Raw genomic sequence first — 12,220 nt, 5'->3', positions numbered from 1 at the left:
CAAAACTTAACCATCCGGTACCGGACAACTGGTGAAGACTCTTACGCGTTTCTCCACCTATCACTGGTTCAGCGGCTTCCTCAGAGAAGTATCCCCCATTATTCCCCTTGTGTTCCTCTTGTCTCCCCCAGTTATTTCACCTGTGTTCCTCTTGTCTCCCCCCGTTATTCCCCCTGTGCTCCTCTTGTCTACCCCCGTTATTCCCCCTGTGTTCCTCTTGTCTCCACCTATTATTCCCCTTGTGTTCCTCTTTCACTTACGCCTATACAGACTAGGAGGGGGGCACACTGACGCCTATACAGACTAGGAGGTGGGCACACTGATGCATATACAGTCTAGGAGGGGGGCACACTGGCACATATACAGACTAGGAGGGGGGCACACTGACACATATACAGACTAGGAGGGGGGCACACTGGCACATATACATACTAGGAGGGGGGCACACTGACACATATACAGACTAGGTGGGGGGCACACTGACACATATACAGACTAGGAGGGGGGCACACTGGCACATATACATACTAGGAGGGGGGCACACTGACACATATACAGACTAGGAGGGGGGCACACTGACGCCTATACAGACTAGGAGGTGGGCACACTGATGCATATACGGTCTAGGAGGGGGGCACACTGGCACATATACAGACTAGGAGGGGGGCACACTGACACATATACAGACTAGGAGGGGGGCACACTGGCACATACATACTAGGAGGGGGGCACACTGACACATATACAGACTAGGTGGGGGGCATACTGATGCCTATACAGAGTAGGAGGGGAGGGGGGCACACTGGTGCCTATACAGACTAGGAGTGGAGGGTGGGGACACTAATACACATACAGATAAGGATGGGAGGGGGGCACACTGACGCCTACACAGACTAGGAGGGGGCACACTGATGCCTATATAGACAAGGAGGGGAGGGGGCACACTGACGCATATACAGACTAGGAGGGGGCACACTGACACATATACAGACTAGGAAGGATGGGGATACATTAATGAATGTACTTTGAAGGACACACCCCTTTTCAGTGGCCATGCCCCCTTTTTAGGCTCGCGCAACAGTAATCCCATTTCATTTGCCATACCCCTACTTCAAAATTCCGACTTCCACGACCTCTGTATGTATGTGTGTATGGGTCTGTTGTTCTGCTCCTCTATTAAATGGTTGAAGGTAGGCACTAGCTATGACCTCCATGGCAAAAGCAACACCCCCTATTTATACTACCCTCATTGCAGCGCTTGTCATACCTCCTGCCAAGGCACACAATAGGCCCTTCATACATTTCAGCTCCAGGCCCATGTGGACCTTAATCTGGCACTGGCGGGAGTGAGAGGTTGATACCATAGATGAGGTGAAGGGCAGACATAAGAGAATAAGACAGAGGTATTTGTTAATACTAAACTTTTTTCAACAAAATGTTAGTCTTTCTTGTGCCTAAGACTTGGTCGTATGCAAGTGTATCTTGGTGTATGCACGCCTGATGTATCCCTGGTGCATATGTAACTAGTGCAGAGCTTTAAGCATCTTGATATTATTACAAGTCAGCATACTATATGCACATAAATATGCAGTCGGTATGTGCAAATTTTTAGAGCTTATTATTTTTACATATTTGTCTCAATGTGATTATGAGCCCCATCACCATTATATTTCCAGTACCTCTATAGAAACAAAAAAAGGAATACATGTAATTACAGTAAATGGGGCATAAAGAGTGTTGGCAGGATTTATTTTTATGGCTACTTCTCACATTTTAAATACCAATATGCAATACATATGTGACATTTAACAATTATTCAATTATTTACATTAGGAATGGATCATAGAGAACAGAAAGCTCTGGCTGCTGCTAAAGAAATGTTTCAACTACAAGTCAAGAAGTCAGTACAGAAAGATTATAAGAACTGTGGAAATGGATCAAAACTGGCCACCACTCAACCAAAGATTCCGCACAAAGCCAGTTATCAGACATACAAATGAGAAAACTGAAGTCTATAGCAATCCTGCATATGAAAAGGATTCTATTAAATAAATAGATATCAGCATAGGCTTCAGGTACTTTACTTGTCTCCATGTTCATCCTAAAGGCACTTTCAGAGAAATTATTAGGTTCAAGGCGCACCTACAGTGTAGAAAACAGAATGTATAATGTATCATTTGTAAGCCTCGTCCTTATATTCTTTATTACACATAACATGCAGGATCAAACATGGACTGTCATTAAGACATCTTACAATTTTAAACAGTTCTAATATGCAATTGTTGTTGACCATTGATTGTAAACTGTTCAAAATTAAGTTGTAAAAATATATTAATTTATTTTCTTTTAAAAAGAGAAGAAATGAAGAGTGCTGTATTGATAGTAAATACCTTTCAGTGTATGTTGTTTATATATATATATATATATATATATATATATATTTATATTAGCCTGAATCTGTGCATATGATAAGTTTGCTTTCTGATCCATAATAAACAGCTTCTCAAATTTGCTGATACACTGTAGAGCGTGAGGCTGTACTGTATGTACAGCTGGCAGGAAAATTACCAGAAAGCAATAAGGGTAGGCGCTCTATATCAGACATTGGATTTGTTCAAAAAGCAATCTTTAAGTCAAACAAATGTTATAGAAATGTCTGTAATTTAACACTAAAACTATTAACTAAGGATATTCTTCCAACCTCTTATGTCTCTCTTTTCTTGTGTGTCAGCCAAAGGTCCTCTTCCTCCTACAACTCCACCAGTCAATCCATTGATTGTATTTTACCATCACTTCACAAACTATCCTTTCTCTTCACTGGCCACCACCTCTCTCTCCCAAGACACCTCTCACCAGAGCTAGCATTAACACCTTAGATCTGGCATTTTTGCCTCCTCATTTTATGCAGTTTTCTCCCAATCTTTAACAATTCCTGCTGTGGCCAACCTCTAACCATATACAACTCTCCTTCTACCCTAGACTTTACTGTCCCAACTGTTACTCTTAGCTTCTGTTGTTCCATGGCCAAACCTTGGCTGTCCAAACTCCATAGCAACTTCCAATAATTCTTTCACACTTCCTAGCAAGGCTGAAGGAAGTTGCACTGTCATATCAACTTAACCCATTTCAAATTCATCTTATTCTGCTACAGCTCCATTCTATCTCTCTCCAAACAGTAATTTCAAGTGTCTTTTTCCTCCCAGTCTTCCAATCCCTGTTTTCTCTTCAACACCCTCTTCCCCAACACCTTCCGTATGCCCTCTGAGCACTTTCCCACCCATTTTACATACTAAATCCATTCTTCTGTATCTCCAAAGATGTCTCCTCCAATCAGCTTCCTGCTATCCTAAGCCCAACTGTCTCCATATACCTGTCCAGTCTGTCTTTTTTCTCCTCCAGTATGAAGTCAGCACCCTTCTCTCCTCCTTTCCTCCTTCCATATGCCAGTTGAACTTATTCCATCTTGCTTCTTCTGTTTCATCTCTCCTGACACCTGCACCCACCTTTTTCACCACTTCAGTATGTTCTTCTTATCAGGTAATGTCCCCTCTTTTCCTCCTTTCAAGCATGGTCACATATCGCCTATCATCAAAATACACTCAGTTGACTCTTTGGCCACCTTCTACCAGTCTTTTTCTTCGCCTTTGCTGTCAAGGTCCTTTATTGACTTTTCTATTGCTGATAACTTTGCTCTTCTCCATTCCCTCATTGACCTACTTCAATCTGGTTTCTACTCCCTCAACTCCTCAGAAACTCCCCTAACCAATTGCACTAATGTTCTTCATGCTGCCAATTTCAAGGATAATATCCCTGTTTTTACCCTCATGGAACTATCTGCAGTCTTTGACACTGTAGAAAACCATTCCCTTTTAAATTTTTCACTCCTTTGGTCTAATTAACTCTACTTTCTTGGTTGATCTCCTACTTCACTATTTGCTCCTTTTCTGTTTCTTCCTCTCAACCCATCTCAACCCTCTACTTATCTGCTTCTCCCATGTGTCTGTTCTTGGACCTCTTGCCGTCCCTCTTTAAAACTCCTTCCTTGGAGGTCTCATCATCTCCTTAGGTCTCTTATACCACATACACACTGACACCAAAATCTCTCATCCATTGACTTCTCTGTCTGTATTCTCTTGTGTCTTTCTCAAACTCAGTATGACTAAAACTGAACTAATTTTATTCCCCTACCCAGGAATCCCTCCCCTCCTCTCCATATCTGCTGGCAGCATCAACCTCGCTTAAGCACCTCAAGTCCACTGACTGGGTATCATCCTTGAGTCTTTCCTTTCTTTATTCTCTACATTCAGTCTACCTTATAATTACTATAATTGCTCTCACATTCACGATATTTCTAGAATAAGACCCTTTCTCAACATATATGTTACCAAACATTTATCCATGAACTTGCCATTTCCAACATACTGCAACCTCTTCCAATCTGGGCTTCCTCTTTCTAACTCTCCCCTCTTTAATATGTCCTTAATTTTGTTGGTCATCACATTTACCTCCACTGCTTCTCTGCATTACCCCCCTCTCTCCTCTGTTAACTACAGTACTTTAGTGGCTCCACATTCACCACTTAATAGCGTTTCAATTCTTCACTTTCACATATAAAGCTTTCAATTGCTCCACACCTTCCTAATTTGCCATCCTTATTTGTCAAAACTTCCTGCTGTCCTCTTCATTCCTCCATCAACTGCCACCTCATGTCTGCTATGTTTATCTCTGTTCATTTCTGCATACAAGCTTGCTCGCTATCTGCTCTACTCTGGAACTCACTCCCTTGCTTTATCAGACTTTCTACCAGTCTCCACACCTTCAAAGAAGCTGTTAGACTCATGGTCAGGAAACAAAGCAAAAGCGTGCCTAGTGAAATGTTTTTTGCAGCAGAAAGAAGTGCTGACCTGAAAAGATTGATGGCACAGCTATCTGACTGAAAGAAGCCAATAAGAAAGGTGAAACAGTGCTGAATTCAGTAAGGCTGCCAGTGAGTATAGAAACTACTGGGAGAATGTGTATCATGGAGGGGGGAGCTGCAGAGCAGGATAATTGAGGGACTTGATAGAAAGCTGGCCATACCAAAAGAACTATTTCATTATGCCAACCAACTGAAGAATTTTCTGATCAACTAAATTATCATGAGTTGACCCCACAGACTGACAACTTTTTCATCAGATATGCTCAACATTCTGTCTCTAATGATTGTTTGCTACAAATCCTTTATCCCTGTGCATTCATCAGATTATCTGTTGTTGCCTAGCAACACTAAAGCAAAGGACTGGACAGTAGGAGCTTGCTAAGATGCAAGCTCCACCTCCTGGATGTAAAACAAAGAAAATAAATAAGTAAAACAAATGTTTGGGGTTCATCCAATTCTTAATCAGCACCAGGGCATTCAGCCTAGCTAGCCTGGGATTATGGTACCATAGAGGGGAGACCTGCAGTATGGGGGTACCCCCATAATGGTTCCAACCACCCAGATGCCAGCTGTCATTGGGGTTTGCTACCCCACTTATTTATAAACAGTGTTATCAGCACTGGGGCTCTTCCCATAGCCAATGCACATTGAAATGGGGCAATAAGTCGTGAAAAATAGATTTAAAGTCCTATGTCATTGACACATTGCATATATCATAATGGACAGGTGGCACAAAAATTATAGGCTGGGGCATCATGGCACTTGAAGAATCACAAGTGCCAGCTTGCCCTGGCACCTGTATTGTGTTAGGGATGAATGCAAATAAAAACTTAGACACAAGTTTAATGTTGAATTTAAAAAAAATCATAAATATGAAGCTCTGAGATACCTTTTAACACAGCCATGTTTAATTACCTTCATGAAGACTTCTTCTTTTAATCCAATTAAGACTTTAAAAAAAATCCTAAAAAAAAAAAAGCATGAAAGGACTCCTTGAAGTCCCAAGAAATATTGATAATAGTATGTCTGAAACTACTTCCCTATACTCTATACGTATGGTTTATATTGATGGTCCTGAACTCAGGTGACATCAGGAGTGTTTGGTAGGATAGAAAATTATTGTGTTTTCAACACACTTGAACGATCTGAATGATACTGTAACCTGCTAGTTGGAGGTTGGTCAAATCAAACATGTTGGAAAACCAAATAAGATGGGAATAACCTTTGTTTGTCTTTTTTTTTTTATCCTTTTGCATTTTCTCAATTATCGTTTGTTAGGATACAGTGAACGATAAACACCCCAACCAGCTGATAAGTTGGAATGAATATAGTTTAATTCATTGGCGACTGCTGCCCGTGGGCTACAGCATAGACCACAAATAGCAATGGTTGAGAGGATGGCGGTTAATACATAAACCTAATAGTACCTTTAATGTTGTATGTAATATGTGCCCCATGGCTGCCTGTCATTGGGGATCAGCAGAACTGTGTATCACTGCAGCTTTACGGGGGACAGGGCACTCATCTTCAGTTCTCCTTACTGTATAAGCACACACCCCAGACTCCTGTGTAACTAGCCAATGGGAGTCTTGGTGGCATGCTTATACAGGAAGCAGAACTGAAGCTGAATGCTGTGTTGTACACAGCTCTGCTGATCTTCGGGGACAGACAGCCATGGCACATATTACATGCAACATTAAAGGTACTATTAAGCTTATGTTTTAATGCCCCCCTTCCCCTGTATATGTGGTCTGTTCTGCAGTCCATGAGCAGCAGTCACCACTATCTTACTGTATACTGAGTCTTTGTTGTGGTATTACAATTACCACAGCGTTATTTAAGACTACATACTGCTACCACATCTATTTGTGACTCGGAGTATGAGTTCATAAGTAGAGATCAATTCATTTTATCCCATTTATTTATTATTATTTTTTTCCTATTTCATGTTGCTCCCTATATGAAATTACATACTAAGCCAGTTTAGCGTGTGTGCCTCTACGTCTACATGTGAATATTGCCCGCACTAGACCAATTGCAGGTTTAAGTGGTCACATGCTAAAAGTGAATTATTTTTCATGATTACATGCTGAACCCTTGTTATCATTGTTATTGTAGACTGATACCATTGCCATCAGTGTTGATACTGAGACTGGTACTGTGTCAATTATGAAAGTCATATATGTTTGTTTATGCTTATCTCTGCAAAAAATGGTATTATTGTCATTTACGTGCAGATTATATTTCACAATAACAGTCAATTAATTCACTTTAACATATCTGAGGATAAGTTTCTTTTCCTTCACTTATTTTCTATTAAGTTGCTGGCCTTCTACAGTAGTTAACAGGCCATTTAACCATGTAACTGGTGTGGTTACATCAACTTGCATGGAATGCAACTGTAACCAGATGGGCTTTCACTGAGCCTCGTTCTCCTCCAGCCCGCCGGCTGTTATGTAGCAGTATGTGACTTACAGTATTCCGGAGCGCATGTGCCACTTGTTGAAAAAGGAGTGTGTTATTGCACAGACTCTATGTTGCTACTGTACTTCACCAGGGAGGCCTCGTTCCCTGTACTAAGATGGCCGTGGTCATTGAGAGGGTAATTTTACAATGTACTCAGGGGGTGTACATAGGCCACCCTCAAGCCTGTACATAGGCCATCCTCAAGCCATGCTACATCCTTAAACTTGAACACATATACTTTTAACACCACTTACAAAAGTAATCCTGAACATTAATAGCCTAATCAACTGCAGCAAGAGGACTGTGGAGAGTGGGGGTGGAGAGTGATGCATTGTGAAACAATGGCGTCCTATGGAGACTGATTGGGGTTTTATGGCACTTGGGATCTTTTACCACTATGGGGTCAGCGGGAACTCACTATGTTTCTTGTAACACCGGGGGATCTATTTTCATTGAGGAAGTAAGATAACAAAGGGGGCCTATGAACCCAGGGGGTGTCAGACAACCCCTAGGCATATTTTTTATTTGCCTTGACTGGTATTTGACAACTAAATTTTGTTATATTGTGTTGGGTATAATGGACATTGTTTTGTCTACCTAAAAGTAAGCCTAGTTAGGCACTATGACATTACATCCATCATTTAAAAAAATAAAAAATAAATAACTTCCACGTGTCACGTTTTAATAAAAATTGATATGATAAAACTTGTACAAATGTCACGTGACTGTGGAATGGCCCTATTATGTTTAATTAAATAATTAATTAAATCATTTTATAGATCAGTAAGGTACTGAGAAATATACTTAAAATCATTTATCATAGTGATAATAGTAGGAAAATAGTGGCTAAGAACTTATTTGGCTACGCCAATAGTGAATAATAACTTTATTGGCTTCACACCAAAAATCAATTCTGATAAATAAAACTGTGTTCCTTTTTTGATTGTATATTATGTACATTAGTACTTCAATGTTTGATAAAGTTACAATTTGTACGTTATCTAGGTATGTTTCTACTCAGATCTAGGTGTTAGAGGAACCCTGATGACATTGGTTTGTTATTCTTCTCACAAGTATTTACTTATTCGGGTGAAGAGATTCACCCAATCTCAGTAAAGATCTTGCACAGCAGAGACATTTTATGGAAGATCACTATGTCTAAAAATATTTATAAACATATACAGCAGTGTAGTGAGGTCAACGGCTGAGGAGGCACACATGGGGGTGGGTCTGAGTGCCAGGAGCCTGTCTCACTCCCTACTTACTGTTACTCTCCCCACACTACACTAAGCTTCAGTGTCCAGTGACTCTTCTGTCTGCATTACCGTCTTCTCTTCTTTCCCTCTGCTGCTGCACAGTTACTTGTAATAGTTCATCCATTCATAGTGAAAACTAGAGATGAGCTGGGTTGGTTCTCTGAGAACCGAACACACACACACACCCCCCTTCCCGAACTTCACGTCCCAAGTCCGGATCCTAGTCCGGCTCGAGACTTCCCGCCAGACTCAGAGACCAGAACGAGGCAAAACGTCATCATCCCGCTGTCGGGTTCTCGTTGGTTTTGGATTCCATATAAGGAGCCCTGCATCGTCGCCATTTTCACTCCAGTCCTGGAGAATGTTGTGAGAGGACGTGTCTCTCCTCAGTGTCTGTCTGTGCGGGAAAATGGTGTGGCGACCTGCTCTGTCTTATGTGTGTCATTCCAGTGCTGTGTTGTGCTGCATCAGTCCAGTGGTGGTCTTTTTTGCTACATCAGTCCAGTCACATTGGTGGTGTCATCTTCTGCCATATGTCCAGTGTTGCTGTACAAGTCCAGTCCAGTGGTGCTGGGTTGTCCTGCATAAGTCCAGTGGTACTGCCGTATAAGTCCAGTGATACTGCCGTATAAGTCCAGTCCAGTGTTATTGCCGTATTAATCCAGTCCAGTGGTACTGCCGTATATGTTAAGTGGTATTGCCATGTAAATCCAGTCCAGTGCTATTGCCATATAAATCCAGTCCAGTGGTATTGCCGTATAAATCCAGTCCAGTGGTACTGCCATATAAATCCAGTCCAGTGGTAGTGCCGCATAAAACCAGTGGTAATGCCATATAAATCCAGTACAGTGGCACTGCCGTATAAATCCAGTGGTAATGCCGTATAAATCCAGTCCAGTGGTACTGCCATATAAATTCAATCTAGTGGTATACCCGTATAAGTCCAGTGATACTGCCGTATAAATCCAGTACAGTGATACTACCATATATGTCCAGTGGTACTGCCATATAAATCCAGTCCAGTGGTACTGCCGTATAAGTCCATTGATACTGCCATATATGTCCAATGGTACTGCCGTATAAGTCCAGTGATACTGGCGTATAAATCCAGTGATACTGGTGTATAAATCCAGTGATACTGGCGTATAAATCCAGTGATACTGGTGTATAAATCCAGTGATACTGGTGTATAAATCCAGTGATAATGCCGTATAAATCCAATCCAGTGGTACTGCCATATAAGTCCAGTGATACTGCCGTATATGTCCAGTGATACTGCCGTATAAGTCCAGTGGTACTGCCATATAAATCCAGTGATACTGCTATATAAATCCAATCCAGTGGTTCTGCTATATAAATCCAGTGGTATTGCCATATAAATCCAGTCAAGAGGTACTGCTGAATATATCCAGTCCAGTGGTACTGCTGTATAAATCAAGTCCAGTGATACTATCGTATATGTCCAGTGGTACTGCCATATAAGTCCAGTGATACTGCCATATAAATCCAATCCAGTGGTTCTGCTGTATAAATCCAGTGGTACTGCCATACAAATCCAGTCAAGAGATACTGCCGAATAAATCCAGTCCAGTGGTACTGCTGTATAAATCCAGTCCAGTGATACTGCTGTATATGTACAGTGATACTGCCGTATATGTCCAGTGGTACTGCCATATAAATCCAGTGATACTGCTGTATATGTCCAGTGGTACTGCCATATCAGTACAGTGATACTGCCATATAAGTCCAGTGATACTGCCATATATGTCCAGTGGTACTGATGTATAAATCCAGTCCAGTGGTACTGCCACATAAATCCAGTCGAGTGGTACTGCCACATAAATCCAGTCCAGTGGCTCTGCCGCATAAATCCAGTGGTACTGCTGCATAAATCCAGTCCAGTGGTACTGCTGTATAAATCCAATCCAGTGGTACAGTCATATAAATCCAGTGGTACAGTCTTATAAATCCAGTCCAGTGGTACTGCAGAATAAATCCAGTGATACTGCCGTATATGTCCAGTGATACTGCCATATAAATCCATTCCAGTGGTACTGCCATATAAATCCAGTGGTACTGCCATATAAATCTATTCCAGTAGTATTGCTGCATAAATCCAGTCCAGTGGTACTGCTGTATAAATCCATTCCAGTGATACATGACAGTACCACTTAACTTATGGCAGTATCACTGTACTGATATGGCAATACCACTGGATATATACAGCAGTATCACTGGATTTATATGGCAGTACCACTGGACATATACGGCAGTATCACTGGATTTATATGGCAGTACCACTGGATTTGATTTATATGGCAGTATCACTGGATTTATACAGCAATATCAATTGACTTATATGGCAGTACCACTGGACATATACGGCAGTATCACTGGATTTATACGGCAGTACCATTGGACTGGATTTTTTCAGCAGTACCACTGGATTTGATTTATATGGCAGTAACACTGGATTTATACGGCAGTACCACTGGATTAGATTTATACAGCAGTATCACTGGACTTACATGTCAGTAGCACTGGACATATACGGCAGTATCACTGGACTGGATTTATATGGCAATATCACTGGACTTACATGACAGTACCACTTAACATATACGGCAGTAAGTCCAGTGATATTGCCATATAAATCCAGTGATACTGCCATATAAATCCAGTCCAGTGATACTGCCTTATATAGAAACCTTTATTGGGAGCGCTTTAAAAAATACACACTTGGAAATAGGAGTCATCTTTGAAAAAGTCACGGGTCACGTGACGAAACGCATCAGGACTCCTCCCCTTTCTCACTGAACACCTGTATAATCAGGGACACAGCCATCTCTGCCTGAAATTTACCGGCCGTAGCAGTAAGCAATCAGCACTTTATACGGAACCAAGCCGGCGTGTGAGCTCCGTGCGGCAACTGTGGCCAGATTCATCATCCTCCCTTCCGCTGACCACCGGCGGATAGTGCGCGTCCAGGGAGTCTCGGAAGAGGTATACATAAATAGCCGGATCCATGTGGCGGCTATCCTTCAATCAGCCGCACACTTGCTTTCTCTACAAACCCTTGCAGCACTAATTGGGTGAAGCACCCTCAGGGGATTTGAGCTCTTATCAGTGTGGTACCGAACATCCACACGCAAACGCTACGAACCCTCCAGCTCTATACTATACTGGGCAAGTTCTGGACTCACCCGGGGACGCTCGGGTTCACCAGCCCCTATGGAGAGGTAATCTTCTACATAACTGCTATTTACATGCCTGCTACCTATTTTGAAGTCGCCTATTTCAACTGTTTCAATATTACAGAGCCTACTGTGGCTACACGTTTAGTAACTGTGTCTCATTCATGAACTATATTTAGCAGTTTTGGCAACAGTGTTCCCTAAGGAGTGTAACAGATTGTTACATTTGAACTTTCCATCAGCCATTTCAGTGAGTCTTATTGATACAGCATTCATCGCAACAGCTTATACAATTCATGTGTTTTTATGTGTATACATGTGGTAAATCAGTAAGATACGATTAATATTACCTATGAATTTGTTTTTATCAAGTGGTATTTTTATTG

The 12,220-nt window shown here is 41.6% G+C and overlaps 1 protein-coding gene across 1 annotated transcript in view; it reads left to right on the top strand.

Moving 5' to 3' along the window:
• Window positions 1-2,070, top strand: part of LOC134911389 (probable cation-transporting ATPase 13A4) — a 137,240-nt gene extending 135,170 nt beyond the window's left edge. Inside the window, exon 30 of the mRNA XM_063919622.1 lies at window positions 1,834-2,070. Coding sequence (XP_063775692.1) covers window positions 1,834-2,052 — 219 coding nt within the window. The 3' untranslated portion in view covers window positions 2,053-2,070. The remainder of the gene's footprint in view (window positions 1-1,833) is intronic.
• The last annotated feature ends 10,150 nt before the right edge of the window (window positions 2,071-12,220 follow it).

The sequence above is a fragment of the Pseudophryne corroboree genome, chromosome 4 (genome assembly GCF_028390025.1).
Source record: "Pseudophryne corroboree isolate aPseCor3 chromosome 4, aPseCor3.hap2, whole genome shotgun sequence".
NCBI lineage: Eukaryota > Metazoa > Chordata > Amphibia > Anura > Myobatrachidae > Pseudophryne > Pseudophryne corroboree.
This window is presented reverse-complemented; position numbering and strand designations above follow the sequence as displayed.